This window comes from Ammospiza caudacuta, chromosome 8 (assembly GCF_027887145.1).
Source record: "Ammospiza caudacuta isolate bAmmCau1 chromosome 8, bAmmCau1.pri, whole genome shotgun sequence".
Classification (NCBI taxonomy): Eukaryota; Metazoa; Chordata; class Aves; order Passeriformes; family Passerellidae; genus Ammospiza; species Ammospiza caudacuta.
This window is the reverse complement of record NC_080600.1, coordinates 10,738,315-10,757,700: the sequence shown is the minus strand read 5'-3', so window position 1 is coordinate 10,757,700 and position 19,386 is coordinate 10,738,315. Positions and strand designations below refer to the sequence as shown.

The window sequence follows — 19,386 nt, the reverse complement described above, 5'->3', positions numbered from 1 at the left end:
TGACCACAAGGATTTATGGATGTTTTATTTTTCCAATAAATTACATTGTTTCAATGCAAATAACATGGAAAGAGATGGGTGGGATGGATGGACCCTGGATGGTAGAGTTTATTCCATGTAGTTTGCTTTGGAAAAAGCAAAAAAAACCACCATGTGGTTTTTTCAATGACCAAAGATGATATCCATGGATGTGCTGGTAAAAAAATGGTAGGGTTGGAGTCTTATCATCCAGTTCTATGCAGTTTCCATGTTGATGGTGACAGACTGAGCAAGAATTTCAGGCAAATCTTGAGTGCCAGCTGGTCTTTCTAATTTTGGCTTGCTCTGGGAAGGAATGGGAGAGTTGTATTTGAAGTTAATGTTAGCTGAAGAAACAACTGCTAAATGACAAACTGAGCCCTTGATTTCTGTTTTGAGGTGTTTGTTTCATACAGTTGGGAATGTGTATTTCCTTGGATAGAATAACTGACAGTTCACAGAAACCCACAGTTTGTTTGCATTTTAAAGACAGCTGCTGTTTTGGTGTTTGTTTTTTGTGATTTTTTTGGGTTTTTTTCCCATCCTCTGGACAAAATAGTAGCATATAAATGCTAGGGGGCAGGGAGGGGTTGTTGTTTTTATTTTCCCCTACTTGTAGGAGAAGTGCTAAATAATTGGGTACTTTTGAAGCCCTCTTTTGGCTATTGATCAATATTCTTCTGTGACAATATTCTTCAGATGATTATTTTGTTTGAAGATTATTTTGTTCTCAAGTAACTCATGTGAGTATTCAGGCTGCTCTGTCTTATTAGAAATCTACAAATTATTGGAAGGTGTTGCTTTGATTTCCATTTAAAAACAATCTCAATTGTGCTTGTAGGATAAATGTCTCAGGTTGTCAATTTGCATTGTGTTTGAAAAATCTACTGAACTCCAGTGAGTTACAGGGCTGTGAACAAGAGCAAGGAACCTGCAGTCCAGCTATCTTTGCTTTTGGACAACAGTCTCATTTTATTCTTTTCATATTGTTGGGGAAATGTTGGTGGCATGGTTTTGTAGCTCTATTGGCCATGGGTCTATAGAAGCCTTTATGGATAGCAAGCAGATGAAGTTAAGTGTACAAATGAGAAGAACATACCATTTGGTACCTGGAGAATTCCTCTTAGACTGACAGGATGTGCTTTACAAATGCTGTGGAAAAATACAGATATGCTAGTTAGAAAGAGCAGCAAATATTACTTTGGGAAATAGCCCTAAAATTAAAAGCTGTTCATGAGTTGATGGCATTAAAAATATGTACCTGGTTGGATTTGATCTGATATGGTGATAGAAAATTTTAAGTGTTTAATGTTGTACAAATCAAGTTCTCTTCTTGCTTAAATGGGATAAGACAGTAGCTGTTGGATACAATCACTGCAACTGCTCTGCAGAAAGTCAGAGTCCAGAGATTTGGTGTTGACCAGAACAGCCTCCTGTGCTGTGTCTGAATGGGGTCTTTGGCATGGTGTGACTGCAGGATGAGCACATTGCCATGCTTGTTCTCACACACAGGGCCTTTGACCTGACTCAGCTGGAGCTTTGTCTGATCTGCCTGACAAGCTAAATGCCCACTGTAGTGAAACTGTAAAAGAAAGGAGAAGTGTAGGATGGGTGTTGAGCTCTTGCACCTACCCTCATAGTTGATGCAGCCATTTGAGTCCTCCTGACCTTTCATGAGCTCGTCTACTTCTTCTTCTGTCATCTTCTCACCTGGGAGTGGAGAGAACTCGTTTCATTCTTCCACACAGAACTGAGGCTGAAACCTACAGCTTTTCCAAAGGCTTTTCTTATTTTCTGAGTTAGTGAAAAAACACCTATATATTATATAAGCTTAATGAATTTTAACTTTCTTTAGAAGACAGAGACATATATGCATAAGAATTCCAGTTATTCCTACAGAGTAAAGAAATTTCTGTACAGCAAATCCTCTACTTTTGTCCATTTGTGTTATGTCACTGAGATGTACAGACTTTTCTCTCTATTCATCAAATAACAGTCAGTATTAACATCTTGTCTGAATTTAGATGTCATAGCCATTTCCTTTGGTCTTTAGCGGGAACCCCAAATCTCTGATTGCTTTCTTTGTGGATTCAAGTTAGGAAACCCAAAGTCTTGTCTCACTTGGTGGCCTCCTACCTCTTCAAACTGTTTGGGCTACCTTTCCTTGCTCTCTCATGCCTGCAAAGAGCTCTGGAAGTGCTTGCAGAGAGGATGATCCTTACCCAGAGTAGCCAGCACGTGGCGGAGCTCAGCGCCCATGACTGTGCCATTGCCTTCCTTGTCAAAGACACGCAGACCTTCAACGAAGTCTTCAAAGGTGCCCTGCTCCTTGTTGTTGGCAGCTGCTTGCAGCATGGGCAGGAACTCCTCAAAAGTAATCTTCTTGGCATTCATCTCTGGGAAAAAAACCACCAGTTGTTACATGCTAGGTGTTTGTAAGTGTATTCCTTAGGCATATTTGCCCTCAAATGTGGGAGAGCTTTTCACAGCTCTTTGTAGCCTTTAGTCTTTGCCTCAGAAGTTGATAGTTCCTTTGCAGAATCTGGATTCTCTTATCCTATGAGTTAGTTTTCACATCCATGATCCTTCTCACATAGTCTTGTATGCTTTATTTTTCTTTCAGAAATGAAATTTGCTGCATGAGTTAATCTTTGAAAAAATTTGGGGAGTGAGGGAACTGTAGAATACAGTCAAACAAAAATCTTGATCCCCAGCAATGGAGAAAATGTAACCAGAATGGGATGAGGGGACTTAGACAAGATGCTGAGGTTGCTCACAAGTTACTGGCCTCTTCAGGGTCTCTTGGATGTGGTGGCAGAGCCTATTAGCAAAAGAATAAACTAAGGAAAACTAGGAAAGTTTTGGGCATGTCCACAATGGAGGTTTAAGACCTCCCGAGCTTAGTCCATCTAACCCCTTTCCTCTCATGAGGCAAAACTTGTTGTCCTCAGTGAGAACTTCCCCAAGTGTTTCTCATTTTGGTTTGTTTTGGGGTTTTTGGTATTTTTTTTTTTTTTTTGAGCAAGGCTGCTAAATAAAATAATCTTTTTTTTATTCTTTCTTCCTCCCTCCTGTATCTTTCTTGCCAGCCTTCATCTGGGCAGCAACAAAATATAATAGATGGAAATAGATGGGCAGATATTGCTCATTACACAGTTGTTACAAAACCTATTTTACTATGCAGCTGTATCAGTCATTTTCAGTTATTGCTGGAATCACTGAAAGTCCTGGTATGATTTTACCTCTGTGTTAGTCCTCAATGCTTCCTGCTGGTACCAAAGCTTTCTAAATTGCTCCTCAGAGATGTCTTTGCCAGGCCAGAGGATGTGAATATAATTTAGCCTGTATGACTGAAATCAGGGGTCACCTGCTTCTAGGCCCTTGTTAAAATGAGGGGAATATAGTATTTACCCTTTTTTTAATCTCTAAAAGGGAGGAAAAAGAATTTTGAAATGGCTTCAGTAATAAATGACCAATGTATGCTTCGGTGTGCCCATGTTTGTAGGAGCTTTGGGAAGATCATTCCAGTCAGCTGAAATATACAGGTGGGTTCCAGTCCTGGGGAATGTCTTGGCTTCTGTAGAAGTCCTTGCATTGGAAGGACTGAAAGCTGTTAGAAATGGACCCACAGCTCTTCAGGCAAAGGCTGGGGCACTAATGGACTGTGGGCAATGAGTGTGTGCTACACTGAGTTGACACCAAAACAGTCCTTACAGAGAATTCTCCATGTCTTAGGCAGGTTTTCCTCTATTCCCCACCAGCATCATTCTCTTCCAAAGGAATGAGTGAAATACCATGTATTGTTGCTTCCCACCAGAGCACAAGCTTCCCTCTCTCCTGCTGTGACTATTGCTGTTGCCTGATGGCTGTTCCCAATTTCAGGAGCAGCCCGAAGGACAGCAGGGCACTTACCCTCTTTGCTGGGGTTCCCCAGAATTTTGTTGACTTCTGCATTTGTTGGGTTCTGCCCCAGTGCCCGGATGATATCGCCAACCTGGCTGAGGGTGATCTTGGCATCACCAGTCCTGTCAAAGAGGAGGAAGGCCTCCTTGAAGTCTGCAAGAGAAGAGCAACATTGAGCCAGGCAGCTCCCTGCTGACAAAGATGTGAGCCTGCTGTTTCCTGGCACTGTTCCACTGACTCCAGGGGAGTTAGCCAGGGGAATCTTTGGCCCATAGTCCCAAGAAAAACTCCTCCCCTCTGACATTTTGCTTTCACTATTTTTAAACTTTTATATCTACCTTTCATGTCTTTCCTGGCTGTAATAGCCATCAATAGCTTTTTGATTGACCCTGTATTTATTTCAAGTACAGGGAAAGATAAGTTCTCTACCAACACTGTCATTCAAGCACAGGTTCCTTCACATGATGTAGCAGCAGATGGTAAAATGTTGTTATCCACTTCACCTTATCTCTCCAGAGAACTGGGACTCTCAAGAGCCTGGCAGTGCAAAACCTTTGCCTGCTTCAGTGGGTTCTGCCTGCAATCCCAGCACCTCAACTACACAATGCTAAAAAGAAACTTGAAGGTGGATTTCAAATGCTTTTACTGTTTTTTTACCTTAAAATTGTCTTACAGTGTGATTTCCAAACATGTTTGTTCCCTCTTTTTATCTATTCTTTGTAGTTTGTCCCTGCTTCTTATGCAAGAATATTCCACTTTTCCAGTGTAATTACTCATGTGGTGCTTTTTCCTGTGCCTTTCCAGTGTGTTCACTTTGTGACTTCACTTTACTTCTTTCAGTGCTGATCAGTGTTCACTGATTTCCCCTTGTTGGACAAGACCTTTGGGTACAGGCATTTCTCCTACAAAAATCAGCACAGGTAGTTGCCTTCATTGCATCACCAGCCTTCATCTTCTGTTGTGAAGTTCCATGTCAATCATATTACTCTATTTTTTGGCTTTTTAGAGAATTTGAATGAAGAAGTGTGGCTTTAAAAAAAGAGGAGGGGACAAAGGACAACTGGGTGGCTAAAAAGCTGTCTTTGAACCCCATTGCCACAAGCATCTTGGTTTGTGCTGTTGATCTGTTCTGCATGGCAGTGTCTGATGATGCTGTGCTTGAGCTCCAAGCAAACTGAGTAAAATGTCTTTTCCTTGGTCATGATTCTCATCCAGCAGCCACACAGGCTTTGTGTTCCACAGCCTGTGCCATGTTCATTCTGCTCTGGGGCAGGTTTAGGAGTAAGAAGCCACATTTCAGATCATGTCTTCCTTCATCTTGTGCTGGGGGCGTGATGCAGAGGTATTTATGGTTTTGCTTTACTCTTCCTTGTACCACCATGGAGTTGTTGCTGGCACCCAGTAAAAGTGCTGATCCACAGTGTCAGCCTGCTAGGCTGTAATCTAATACATCTGAAACTAATCCTCTTACTGTCTCATGTGAGACACCTATAACCCTTTGCTACTACCTCTCTTTCCTTGCAGCTTTCATTGCAGGGTATGAAATTATGGCCTTCTGGACCAGTGCAGAGCTTCCTGATATCAGCTCCAGCAGCTGAGATGGGTGGAGCTGCAGTGATTTATATTGTATGATCTGATCTTTCATCTACTAAATCAATGACATTTAGTGAGGTATAAAACAATGCCAGTGTGCTAACAGCAAAGCCATCAGGAGAGTTTCTCCATTTTGTAAATCCCATCAAGTTTTATGGTCACTGAGTTCTGAACACAGCTCCCCAGCTTGGAGAAAAGGACAGATTGATTTTTGTCTCTCAGGCAAGCATTTCACTGCAATATATCTTTGCTGTGGGTTTTTATTTTGAAGCTTTTATTTTTAAATTTTTTTTTTTTTAAGGGCCAATCCTAGTTTATAGCTCTGCTGGAGTAAGCATGTTCAAAGTCTGTCTGAGGATGGTACTACCCAGCTGCTGGGGCATCTGCCTGTGCAGATAGAAATAGTTACTGAGGGTGGGCATATCTGCTTCTGGGAAATTCTCTCTCTCTCAAATAGTTTCTATTTGCTCTGCTGCTTGGTTCAGCCATTGCAAAAATACAGCAGCTGGATGATCTGAAATGCATAGGGAAGCTGAAAAAAATATTTTGCTTTCAAAATATTGCCAGCAGCTTTGAATTGAGGACATTTTTCCATTAACTACCCAATCCTTTTGTAAAATTTTTCAGAATCAAGAAGTAAGGAAGAGTCCAAATGACTTCTTTTGTGACCAAGAGAGTTTGGACTGCAAGAAGAGAATTTTCTCACTTGCTGCACTGTCCCTCTCCTTATTGCTTTGATGGAGTTACCGAGTGCAGGCTCATCTTCACAAAGTTTAGGGCTCTCTCAAGATCTGTTTCTAGCTACTCCACTCCCTCTGAATTTCTAGGAAATCCTTGTTTCTTCCTTTCTAAACACTTTCTTCAGTCTACTGTATGGGCTACTGATTTTTTGACTTTTTAAAATATTACTTAATATATAGCCCAAATGCATCTCTTAGCCTATTTGAAACACTTAAAATTAAATTTCCAGAGCTTCAGTAAGAATTATTGTTCATGTCAGGTTTTTTGTCTCGTTCTAGAAGACTGAAACAAAAAATTTGGAAGCTGCAAGTTGCTTGTGAATCAAAGAATATAGCAAGATGCTCAAGAAGTGCAGCATATCCACACCATTGTGTAAGCAGCAATTTGCACAAGTCATTTATTTGCTGACTCTTTCCATGCTTAAAAAGAATATTTTTACAGCTAAACAGCCTCCAGAACACCTCCTGGCAAAAGTGACATACAGAACTCTTGCATCTTCTGTTCATGTGAGATTGCAAAGTCACTGCAGCTAAGTTAAATTTTCAGCCCACTTCCTCCTTCTGTTGTCCTCCTTCTGCCTATTTCCCCTGGGACTGTCAAGTTCAAGACTTATTTTCAGCATCCTTGTGAAGAGCCAGAACAGGAGCACAAGTGAAGAATGTTCAGTAAGTAGAGACAGTATTTTTCCTCTTTGTATCATGGCATAAACTTCTCAGTTCACACAGCATGTAAACAAACATCCAGATAAATTACATGTAGATCTACAGCCACTTTCTTGTTCAGCATAAGTCATCACTGCTCTGAAGTCAAGAGTGTGGTGATTTATATCAGAGGAAGTCTGAGCTCATTGTTTTATAAAAGTTAATTTCTTAAAAAGAGCCCGCAGCTCTTTTTGAACCCACACACATGTAAAAGGTATCAGCTCTCTTGTAACTTACCATCCTGCTGCTCCTTGGAGAACTCGATCTGTTGGAAGGAAATCAATCACAAAAAATAGCTTAGGAAGGGGGGCTGGGGGAGAACCTGTGTGTTTTCTAAAGCATCCAGCTCAATCCATGAGTCATCTTCCAGAAGAGCAAAAATGTGGCCTGTCAAATGTGCAGAAGTAATGCAGATAGCAAAAGAGCTCTTAAGGCTAGTGAATATTTAGCATTTGGTAGCTATTTTGTTCCCCCTCCTTCCCCCTGGTAAAGTTTAACTTTGATTTCACTTACCATTGATTTCATCAGCAGAGAAAGACTGCAGTTGGGGAGAAAAAGAGAGAGAGAGAAAAGAGAACTAGTACTGCTGAAAATGCACTGAGAGAAAGTAAATAGCACCGAGTACCTGAGGCTTTCACTTCTGTCTTGCCTAATGTAGTTAGGCCATAGCAACCTAATCTAGCAACTTCCTGCATAAAAATCCACCAGCAAGTCTATTCTTAAAGTTTTCCTTAAAATCTGTATCCTAGGAAAAGACAGAGCTGTGGCCGGAAGCAACAAAAATAGAAAGTCTCTTAACTAAAAAAAACCCTAATTAATTACCATCAGGTCCATTTACTGTTTTACCATAGATCCAATTTAATTGTACAATTTGAAGTAATATTTCTAAACAAGTAGCTGTTTTTTATTAACATAGAAATTAAATTATTCCTTTAAATTTTATGTCTCAGATTAGTTTTTGATTGCACGCTGTTTCATACAGTACTAATGCATTATATTTGTTTATATAAAATATTATTTTTCCTTGCCACTTTAGCTGGTTGCATTTGATTAAAAAAAGCTTAGGAAATTGTAACCCTTCTGTCAGAAGCTGTGGGAGCTGCACCACTACTGTTGCCTGGTTCAAAACTGGAGGCTAACTGGAAAACCTTTAGGTTTTAACAGGAAAACCAAGCAAACCTAAACTGTCTCCTGAACTGTCCTTCCCCCACCCCCCAAGACCTATCATGGGCAAGAAGCCCTATTTACTTCTGTAAACTACACTGGCTGGCTGCTAACTATTGCAGTGCACCCACCATGGTTGAGTTGGAAATGCAGAGCAGCAGGCAGCAGGAAGGATTAGCTGGGAGGTCTTGAGAGTGGTCCTGCTTCCCTTGCCTTTCTTCCCCTTATTTATCCGGCAGTGCTGACGGCATTGCCTGGATTAGGTGTCAGAAGGAAGAGGTCCCTCCCCTTGGCGAGTTCTTTAGCTTTCTTAGGGCAAAGTGACAGGAGGATCCATGTCTTGATAGACATCTTATGATGGCTATTTTTAGGAGGCTGAAGAGGGGCAGGGAGTGACAAGCAATAAGTTTGATTCATGTCAGCACTTTCTGGGTCCATACCATCAGGAGGAGATATTCCTTGTCCAGACCTACCAAGACTTCCTTATAGGGAAGGGTTCTACTTCTCTGATGAGCTGTAGAGTCAGGAGCAGTGAGGGTGAGGAGCTGGCTGGTTCCACACGTGGCTTGCAGGATGGGTGAGATGCAGTTGAATGGTCCCCATATCTTTGCTGGGCTTTGCTCAACATGGATAATCCATGGAGTAGTACTGCTGCCTGTCTGCTCAAGGGGTTCCAGTTGTTGACACTGAGCAGAAAAGTTATCTGTCAACAGAGAAGCTGACAATCCTTCTGGGAAGCTCTTCCTCTGCACACTCTGATAATTGTTTCCCAAATTTTTAACATTTTAGATGGAAAAATTATCTGTGCAGTTTTGAACCAATTGTATGAAGTTAGTGGCTGATGTGTAGATGTACCCTGCAGGGCAGTGGGAAATCTGTATTCATAGGAGCCTGGGATCTCTAGGATGCTTTTCCTCTGGGGCTTGGGTTAGGCAGGGCACCAGGGTGCTGGGTTTGGAGCTCCCAGGTGTGTACAGATGTGGTGCTGCTCAGGTGTTTATGAGGTTGAGGTAAAGGAGAAGCTGTGATAGAAGCTAAGCACCCCAAAAGCCTTTGTGAACTGGAAGGATGACTGTTCACAGTGGGGAAAAGGGTATTTGCTTTTTGGGTTGCAGGGTGGTCATGGTGGGCCTGCAGACAGGGAGCAGGAGGTAGAGATTGCAGTTTCAAGGCCTGCCATGCAGCATCCCCCAAGACCAGGTCAAATACCTCAGTGGATGTTATGACTTGTAAAAGGACTGGCAAACTTTGCTCCAAGCTTCTTCCATTCCCTGTTGCCTCAACAAGATCAAGAGTGCCATGAAGCCAGGGCAGGAATGGTTGTGTGACAACAGCAGACTCCCAGTTCTGAACTCAAATCCCCCCTTTTAATTTCTATTGGTTGCCCCTGCTAAGCAGTCACTGTTTCTGGTTGTCTAATGATGAAATGTGATTAGTGAGGAAAACCTTCTCTTATAGCTTGCTCCTCTCCTGAAGAGAAGCATGACCTCCACCACTGTGTGTTTTCAGTATGTTGAATACTCTGAATGAGAGAATCAAATCCAATCAGATTATTTTACTGGTGTTACAAAACTGAGCAATCAAATTAAGTGGATTTGAGATACCAACCTCCTACCTCCTATTAAAAAAAATAAAGATCCAACTGCAAAGATTTTTCTCAGCTTGCCATTTTAGCTGGAAAATGCTCTGTTCAAACAAATTATTTGCAATTTTTTAGAAATACCTGGAATTATACTGAGTATGAAAAAAAAAAAAGCTAACAGTTCTTTGCTTTTGGTTGGTTTGTTCCTGGATTTTGGTGGTTTTTTGCTATTTGTAATCTATTAGCCTGTGGGAACAGGGGTGTGTTCACAATGGTGTAGCCACAATCAGGTGTGGCTGCATAGAAAGGGGGCTGATGGTTTTGCCCTGGGTTTGCTGACATAGGTTTAGCACAGTGCAGAGTTCCTGATTTACACTGGCTGGGGCTGGAATTCAGGTGAGTGAGAAAAATCCTCAAGACCTTGGCCATCAGTGCCCATGCATTAATAGAGGAGCTTTTGAAAGACTGAAATGGTGTCTAGGTCAATGGAGTATGTTGCTTTTTGTGGAATTTTCTTTCTGCCTTCAGCATCTTGTTCTCCAGTGCTGGCAACTAGGAAATGTTCCCCTGAAAACAGATTTGAATTTTTAAATTTGTTTTTTGTTTTGGTTTTTTTTTGGTTTGGTTTTTTGTTTTTGTTTTAGGGAAAACTTATACTCCTTCTCTTGAACAGGTAGGTTCTATGTTTGGCTACAACAAAACTCATTCCAAAAGATGCCAAGCAGAAAATAATTGGAGTGCATTTATCTTGGTTATAAAAAACAGATACAGATACCTGGATTAGTCATCTGGTTTGAATGGGCTATCAAATATTATCATCTTAGAGGGCCTACATATAAGCTGATTGTCTTTTGACCATATGGGAGTTTGGCTCAGAGTTCAGATAAGGAAAAATTAGTGCACTGTATCAGCCCTTCATTTTAATACTGATCCTTGAATAACATCTCACTAGATGGAGTTTTACTGGGGAGGAATATTCTAGCATGGACATGTTGCACTCATTTAAATTAAGAATCTGCTCTAAGACACTAGAACTGTTGGGGAGGTTAAAATGTACTTGCTTTCAGTAAGGGCAGCTACAAAATGGCCTAGATGAAAAATATTTCATATACTCCTTAAAAGAAATTAAAGGTGAGATTTCCAATTCTAAAAGGAGCTTTCAGAAAATTCAAAAGGGACAAAGAAGTATTTTGCGGTGATCTGGTCTTTGCTCTGATCCTGGCAGTGTTCTCTGCATTGTCAGAGGACACTGAGTCTTGAGGCTTTAGGGATGATTTGGATATTTCAGGGAGCTCAGTTTAACAAAAACTGAATGCCGATCCCTAGCAAAAAGAATGAGAGGTTGAAGCAACTGCAACACATGGGAAAGACCAGAACTACCTGGAATTCTCTAATTTCATATAGCCCTATGGGCAGAGTTGTTATCCAGAGGGCTATCTGTGCCAAAGAAAAAGGTAGTGTGTTTTGAGTTTGGTTGTTTTATTTGTTTTTTCCTTGCATTGTCTGTGACTACTTTCTAGTAATTCTCGTGCCAGAGGTATTCTGACCAGGTCCCAGCTCAGAGGTGGGGCTGATGGGGTTGTGTGCAAACTCTTTTTCACCAGTTAAATGGAGACTCAATCCACAAAAATTTCCAAATTATTAACAGAGTTCCTGATTTCCCACAAATCATTGGTTTCTGTGCCTTAGGGCCCCGAGCTTTGCAGTGTGATGCTGTGCTCACCTCTTTAGGCTGGTGGGCACTGGGACTGTGCTGAGAGGCAGCTGCCTTGTGCTCCCTGTAACTCAGGAAAGGTCTGGACAGGATGGAAAACCCTGGGAGAAGGTACTGCTGGAAGTTAAAGCATTAAACTGCTCCATTTGTTTGTTACCTTTTGCATGAATAACAAGAAGTAGATCATCTTAGAAGTTCATTAGAGAATTACCAGCTATTTCAAGGTGCTGTCTCTTTAAAAGATACTAAGACATACTGGATATCTTGGAAAATCAGAGAGGAGAAAATTTGAGATTCTCCTAAGATACTTATTGTATATTTAGCCTTCTATTCAGGACTGGAGAGGTTTAAATTTTTTTTTTTTTTAATGAAGTTAAGATAGGATTGTGCCTACAGTAGTTTATATGATACCTGCTCACTATTAATGTCTGCTCCTTGATTAATACAGCTGCACATCTTTTCTAGTAGACATCACTGAGTGGAGGATTACACAGCTTCCAAACCCCTCTGAAAAGCAGGTTGTCCTTTTCCCATCCCTCACCTCAGTTCCATAACTTGTGCAATCAATGCCACAGGTTTTAGAGAGTAAGAATTAACATTTTAAAGAATTAAACAAGAATTAAAATTAATTAAATTAATGGATTTAGCTTCCTGCTGTACAAGGCAGAGAAACATTAGAAGAAGAAGAGTTCTTGAGAAACTGAGGTCTGTTTTGAGAACAGAGCTGCCTAGAAACACAATTGAAAGAATAAAAACAACCCCCATTAATACAGGAGAAAAAATTGCATGTGTGAGATACTCTGAGATTTGAAAGCCTGCTTCAGAAATATCTCTGAGTTTAAATGACATGACTGCAGATTAACTTGACCTTTTTCCTAAGCATTTTGTGTCACTTTCCAGTTTATAGGTTTTTAAACCGTCACAGTTACTTTGCAGCTGTGCAGAAACTTTTGGATGAGCCTTGACGTTTAACTAACGTGCCCTTCTGAAATGTCTGGCTGTGATACGTGCTCTTGCTGCACTCTTGATCACATTTCTCCAGCTTCAGGGGGCAAAGTGCCTTCAGCTGGGCTCATTTGTAATTGCTTTTGTGCTGGAATGTGTATAATCACGGGGATAGACAAGATGTGAGGCTCTGGAGCTCTGCTTTTGGAGGGATTTCTTGTTTTAACATGCCTCCCAGTGGCACTGTTAGAGTATTAATGTAATTTAAACCCTTGCTACTTGACATTTAAGTGCTCTGTGGTAAACCAGCCAGCTGAAAGTGCTTCTTGGCAGTGGGTATAAGATGTAATAAAGTCTTAGTGAAACAAGGGCAAATTTCCAGGTTGCTTGTTTCAGATCCCCTTACAGACAACTTCTTTCTCTGCTTGTCATTGGCTAAATTTGTCACCTTCTTCTTGCCTTATGTAAGATTAACTCAGGTATCTGATTACTATCTTTTACAACATCTCTGTGCTCTGAAGGGGCTTAAAACAGTATTTTAGAAATATTGTGGGGTTGTTTTGATGGGTCTAAGGTTCTGCCACATAATTCCTGTTAACACTTGGAGTTATCCTGTGAGCTCTTAAAATGTTACATTTTGTGTAATTTGCTTTCCACTGTTTCTACCAAAGTCTGCCATTCACCAAAGCATCCAAAGGCCGCAGGTATTCTTTTTTAAATGCTGCTAAAGCTGTGAATTACTAAGAATGGGTCTTGTTTAAATTAAACAAAAAAAAAATCATTATTTTTCAAACAATTTTTCCAGTTAGCAACATTAAGGAAAAATGTCTACTAATATATGTGGGTAGTCTGTACTTTTGATGGGCTTCTTGCTTAGCAGCAGTTTAGGAAGGCAAAATTCTTCTGAAAGCTTTGTAAACAAAGGTAAGCTGTGGTTTTTGTGCGTTGTTTCCAACAGTGTGCCCAGGGGATGTTTGGTGTGCAGCAGTCCTTGTCCAAAGTGCCTCTCCTGGGACACCTTTGTGCTGTGCCTTGCCTGTCCTGGGTTTGGCAGCAGCATGGGCTGTGACATGTCAGCGCTGAGGTCCACAGAGCCAGGGGCTGGGGCTGTCCTGGGCTGGATCCTGGATGGTGCTGGGTCAAAGCAGTAGCAGGAAGCTGGTCTGGATGGCATCAGAGAGGCACCTTTACATCTCTTAAGTCTGAATTCATATTGACATTTGTCCCCTTCCTACCTGTAAGGACACTTGGGACTGGTGACCTTGTCCAACAGATCACCCATCCTAAGGAATCCTTCTGGAGTCACAGGTGGAGATAAATCAGGCACAATTTGAAGACCTGAGCCAAAAGTTTCAAGTAAAAAACCTGCTGTCTCATAAAAAAGCCCTTAGCACTCTTGAGCAAAGCCACTGTTGACATTCCTGCTCTCACAGCTTCATGTGGGGTTTGTCTGCAGCACAACAGCTCTCCAAGTGCTTCAGCTGACATTTGCAGTGCTGCTTGCCCTCTAGCCCAGGAGCTTTCTGTCAGTGCATTTTAGTGAGTTTCTCTCTCTCTCTCTCTGGTTAAATCCAAAGCAATACCTCTTCAGAGATGACCTACTTAAGTGGTGAATGTAACAAGAAATAAGGATACTTGGAGAAACACTTTTTACTGCCTTAAGAGCTCTGCAGTTAGAAACAATCCATGCAACAGGCATCATCATCATGCATCACACAGTTACACAAGATTTTAGCAAGTTTTTACTAATTGGTAGCCTTTAATTTTTTTTCTTCTAAACATTTGGGTGTCTGATCTGCAGTTGGGCAAGGCATAATTGATGTCATGGTGTCTGAGTCTTGAAAATGCAGGTATAGGAAGCCTTGTGTGCCCCTAACCTCACTTCCAGTGTGGACACTTGCCCAGTCTCTGTCTGTACTCAAGAGAAGATACTCAGCTGTATCCTTGAAGTAAAGGACCTAGTGTGACACCAGGTCAGGACACATCCAGATCACCATCTGCAGAGTGGCAGCCTGTGAAGCACTGCCCTCAGCATCTTCAGCATTTGCATCCCTAAACATTGTAGTTGATTTTATGAGCCTGGGCTCTGTCCAAGGGCTGGGAAAGACTCTTAAATTTCCACTAGAAAACCAACATACTTTTCATTCTGGTAATAGGAACTAAGCTATACAGATTTGTGCAATGGGAAGTTTATCCATTTCCCATTGTCACTTGCAAAACCAAGCATGAGACATCTGCATCATTCATGTTTCATCCCAGTTGTTGCAGAAATAGACCCACAGTAGTGCTTCTCATGAGTTAAACATTTCTTCTCACTCAGTCTTGTGTGAGAGAAGAAGATTGATAAAACACATAAGCTGTGTTTTTAGGAGAGTCCTGGGCCACAGTTTTAATTGCAGAGTTCCTGGGGGTCTCTTAAGAAAAATTATCTATTATATGGTAATTTTGATTTTAATAGTGGTTGGTTCCTAGTGATGGCTCTCAGCTGTTTCCACTGCCCTGTTCTCTTCTCGGTTATTATTTAATTTTTAACTTTTGTGCCTATACAAATCCAAGACATGTTAGTAGTAAGGAAAATTGGAAATATACATTTGGTCTGGAAAGGCTTGTGCAAAGATTGAATTTTTATGCTGTTCCCTGAGTAGAGAGAGATAGATCTTCACATTTCCATTAAAAAGCAAGTTCTTCATCCCTGCCTTCACTTTCTTTCTATGGTTGTTATACTGTAGCCCAAGGTGAGCTGTAAAAGGGCTCAGTTTAGAGATTTGAGTCTACCAATATTCCTGTTACTGAGTTTTATAGTCATTAGATGTTGCTGAAAAATAGAACATCTTATATTAGGTGCTGTTGGCACTAGCAAATCACCAAACATTTGCTCCAATTTGGTTAATTTGAAGAGATCAGTGAAGAACAGAGAAGAGTCAATGGCCTGTCACAACTTTATCACAGCTTCTGATGGTGATAGACAAACCTCGCTTGAGTTCTCTTAAGGAAGGAGGGAAAAAAGCGCCAAAGTTGCAAAGTGTGTACTCCAAAAAGTCCAGAAAACCAGATTCCCTGAAGATGGGCCAAGAAGGGTGTCTGAGTGGGGAGGTACCCCCAAGAGAATCACTGCTCATGTTTGTAAACCACCATCTTTGTTTTGGAGCCTATGACTTCTGATGCCAGCTAAGAATGAAGTGCACAGCCAAATGTGGCTTATTTGGCTGCTGGTTGGGCACCTCTCCCCTTACCCACTCCAGCTGTAACAAGGGGCTTGGATGTGTCTATAAAAGCTGACAAAGCCTTTCTGTGCGTTTAGCTGCTGTGTGGCTCCCCAAATCATTGTGGCATTCAGCCTGACATTCCCAGTCACCCCTCTCAAGCAGCAAGCTCTGCCATGGCTGCTAATTCCCTGAGGAGGGAAGCACAGCCCAGTGGATCCCCTTGTTTAAAGTGATGTGAGTTTTGTCTCTGTGTCTGGTAAATCACTGTAAAGAGCCTTGGGTCACGATTATTCACTGAGTCCCAGACAAAACCTTAGTTTTTACCTACTCCCTGCCTCCAAAATTGTGCTGGAAATGGTGCTGTAACTTTTATCATGCTGAGACTTTGGTGTTTGAATGGAAGTGCTGAGAAATAATTGAGAGACTGGGCTAAGACTCAGAAAACTCATTCCTGACTCTGCCAAATATTCTAGACAAATTACTTATAACCTGGGATTCTTTCCCTTCACTGCCTGAACTCTCAAAATAGGAAAAGAGGTAACAATCCATGGTGATTGGTTGGGACCCCAGCAGAAAATATTTTATCTGGTGTCTTTCAAAAGAAACTCTCCCTAAATTCTATCTTTTTTATCAGTCTGAATATGACAAAACCTGGATAGCTCTCTCTGTTCTACCAGTGCATATTTGTTGCTGCTATTTCCTTTGGGTAAGTGAGTGAACTGCAAAGATGCCTCAGAGTGCAATTTGACATTTTTTAACTGATAATATATTATTGTTTATACAAAGATAGATTAGCTAGGTTCAATGGAGTTCAAAATTCTATTTTCTTCTGATAACTGGAGATAGAAAGCTATCAAATCATATTAATTTATTTAGCAGGAAATCTAGCTTGGTTCCCCATCATCCAGTGCAACGTGAGGCCTAATCTAATTTCAGACAGTATGCTCAAAACTAGTGGGTTTTTCATCTATTCTTCAAAATTCTAAATATTTCAAAATGCCTTTTTTTTTTACCTCTTGTCAATGGCTTCAGCTTCAATCTTATGAGAAGATACATACATTTTTAGAAAAATACTAACTATAGATTGGGAAAATTAAAGTAAACTTGGAGAAGTTTCAGTAAATGGCTTAACATGTCAGGAATATATGTGTTAAGGTATCTGAAATATAATTCATCATGTATAAATCTTATTAGTAGTCTTTGTCCTTTTTTTACCCATAATAGGCATGATTCTTTCTGTAGAATTTAGCAAATTGGTCCTGGGACCAATCAGCTTGCCAGGTAGGTACAGAATAACTATTTATAGTCCTACTCAGAGAAACTAGTCTGTCTCTTCATCTCTTAACTGCTTAGCTTCCCTCTCCTCTTTCCTAAGTAAAGAATCTCCCAAAATGGAGGAGTTTTCTTCAAAGGGTCAGGACAACAGTTAGTGATGTTGATTGGCATGCAAAGTCTAAAGACATTTTGAGAACAAATGACAGTGCAGTCAGAAGGAAACCCCCGAAAGACTCCTTCTCTTTGTTGCTTTCAATTTGCAGCAAATTATAAATTCTCAGCAAACATATAAGGATGAGAGGAAATCACTTGAAATGCTTCCATCCATGGCTTTCTTGCTCTTGGTCTCACCAATGTTTGTTGTACAGTGCAAATGAAAAGAAAACAGGCAAAACTGCCAAATCTCTCTTTTTAAAACTATTTTGTTTTGTTTCTTTTAAAGATAAGTCATATTGATCTCAAAGCACATGACTAAAGGGTCATCAGGTGGTTCAAAAATTTGGAAAAGAATTTTAAACTATAAAAGATGGGGTTTCATACAGTGCAATGGGAAAACATTGTGTTTCATGTTTCAGTAATCCCATTCCTGTCCTCATGTACCTACTTTAGGGTATTTGGGTTTTTTTTTGTTGTGTGTTTATTTTAAATTTATCTTTACCAAACAGGTGAGACTGGTACCAATTGAGTAAAAAGTTCTGAGGTCCACACTCCAACATTTGTCATCCCAGGCTTCACTCTTTGTTAAATCATGCACCATGCATTACACCCTCCAGCTACTGAAACACTCCAAAGCTGAGGCAGCTCAGCAAATCCACGGGCTGAGGTTCCTCATTCATTGCCCTGCAGTCCCCAAACCGGAACCAAGCCCAGGCCAGCCTTCAGAGCAGCTCCCAGCCAGGACTGTGCTCCCTGTCCCCTGGGCCCCTCAGGCCATGCTCCCCCCTTTACCTTGATGCTCTTGAGGTCGATGGCAGGTTCTTTGGGCTTGGCTGGTGCTGCTGGTGCTGGTGCTGGCGCAGGCGCCGGTGCCGCGGCCGCCGCTGGTTTCTTTACGTCCTTCTTTGGTGCCATTTTGTGTTGCTAAAATTGGAAAGTAAAAGTGCCCTAAAAAAAAAAAAAAAACTTAAAAAACAAAAAACCAAACAAAAACCACTTAACAAGTGATTCCTGGGAGAGGAGCAGTGGTCAGAATGAGCTACAGCCTGTACCCTGGAGGTGGACCCGATGTGCTAAACCCTGTAAGGGCATATATATATTTCACTTAGTGCCTCATACAGTCCTGACACATGCAGCTGGATTGGACAGCCTGATAATCAAGGGGGATGTCATTCTAGCTAGAGCTATAAATGGAATATAAGAGTTCAGGGCTTCATGAGATCAAGGGACTTTTTTCCCCTTTAAAACACAGTCCACCTCCCTGTCTTTTTTATGCATGCAAAGGAGAGGGAAATATTACAAGCCCAGTTTCAGATCTGCTGTTGTTCTGAAATTTGGGTATGGATTGAACGGTCCTTTTTTAAATCAGAATTTTAGTTCTGCTTAAGTAATAAATCTTTCTTTCCTTCCCTCCCTTCCCCTTTTCCCCCATGCCTGTGTAGTACTCCAGGAGGATTCAGTTTCAAACAGTAATTTTGACTTTCATGGCTGGGGAGATCATATTTTTCCAACCCCATTAGCTTCTCTCTTTACAGCCCTTCTCTCCTCCTCTGCTTCCTTTTTGTTCAAGGAAGTGTTGCTCAAGCAAAGGCTCTGGGTGTTTAAAAATAAAGCAGACAAGTACGGAAAACACCTCAGTCCCTTCAGCCAAGGCATCTCTCCCTGACCTGACCCTTTCAGGGTGTCTTTCAGCTGTTCTTACTTTTCCTTTCCGTCACATCAAGACTGTGTTTAAAATTTAAAATTGAAATGCTTCCTTTAATCTTTTTCTTTGATCTTTTTCCTCTCCTAGGCTTAAGCTGTGCCCTAATGGAACAGAGATCAGCTGGATTTTATCTTCCCATACTGAAAGGTTTCCCTTTGTAATGTGTTTATTATTGTAAACTAGCCATCAGGCAATGGAGCACTTCTGTTTTCACCTGTTTCACCTGCCATCCTGTGTCCCTTGTTTATCTTTCCACCCCTCCTGGATGTTCCTGCTCTCCATGCTCTCCAAGAGACACAGCTTGCAGGAGAAGGTGGCTTTTGTGTTTTCACTAGACATTTTCCATGACAGCAAAACAGCTTCTAACTCTTTAAACTTGATGATTTCCCTGAGCCCATATGATTGAGATTTTCCACAGAAAAATCCTGGAGCACTGATTGTTCCTCCCTTGTCTAGCAATCCCTCTCCTATTTACTCTCCAGATTCCTGAAGTTTTGTGCTAGTAAGTTCAAGGCTTTTGATGGAGCCCATGTTTCTGTCTCATAAACTATGGGTAGAGTATTTTGTACTTAGAACCTAAAAGCTTGAAGGCTTGGACATCCAAAATCTGGCAGGATATCCAAGCACTTGCCTTTTCAATTAATGTGGTTTTTTGGTAAGTTTGCCTTCCTAGATAAACTTAC

General features: G+C 41.1%; 1 protein-coding gene across 2 annotated transcripts; it reads right to left on the bottom strand.

The window, feature by feature from the left end:
* On the bottom strand, window positions 1-18,016 carry MYL1 (myosin light chain 1). Of its 2 annotated transcripts, none has more exons than XM_058809494.1 (7): window positions 17,791-18,016; window positions 7,194-7,221; window positions 3,931-4,074; window positions 2,241-2,414; window positions 1,651-1,728; window positions 1,118-1,170; window positions 1-324 (listed from the first exon to the last, which is right to left on the bottom strand). In XM_058809494.1, exons 1-6 carry the CDS (start codon window positions 17,911-17,913, stop codon window positions 1,142-1,144), a joined length of 576 nt encoding a protein of 191 aa, XP_058665477.1. In that variant the 5' UTR covers window positions 17,914-18,016; the 3' UTR covers window positions 1-324; window positions 1,118-1,141. The 2 variants fall into 2 exon arrangements, with proteins under 2 accessions (XP_058665477.1, XP_058665478.1); XM_058809495.1 differs by lacking the exons at window positions 7,194-7,221; window positions 17,791-18,016 and adding exons at window positions 7,470-7,494; window positions 8,252-8,374.
* Between the last annotated feature and the right edge of the window lie 1,370 nt (window positions 18,017-19,386).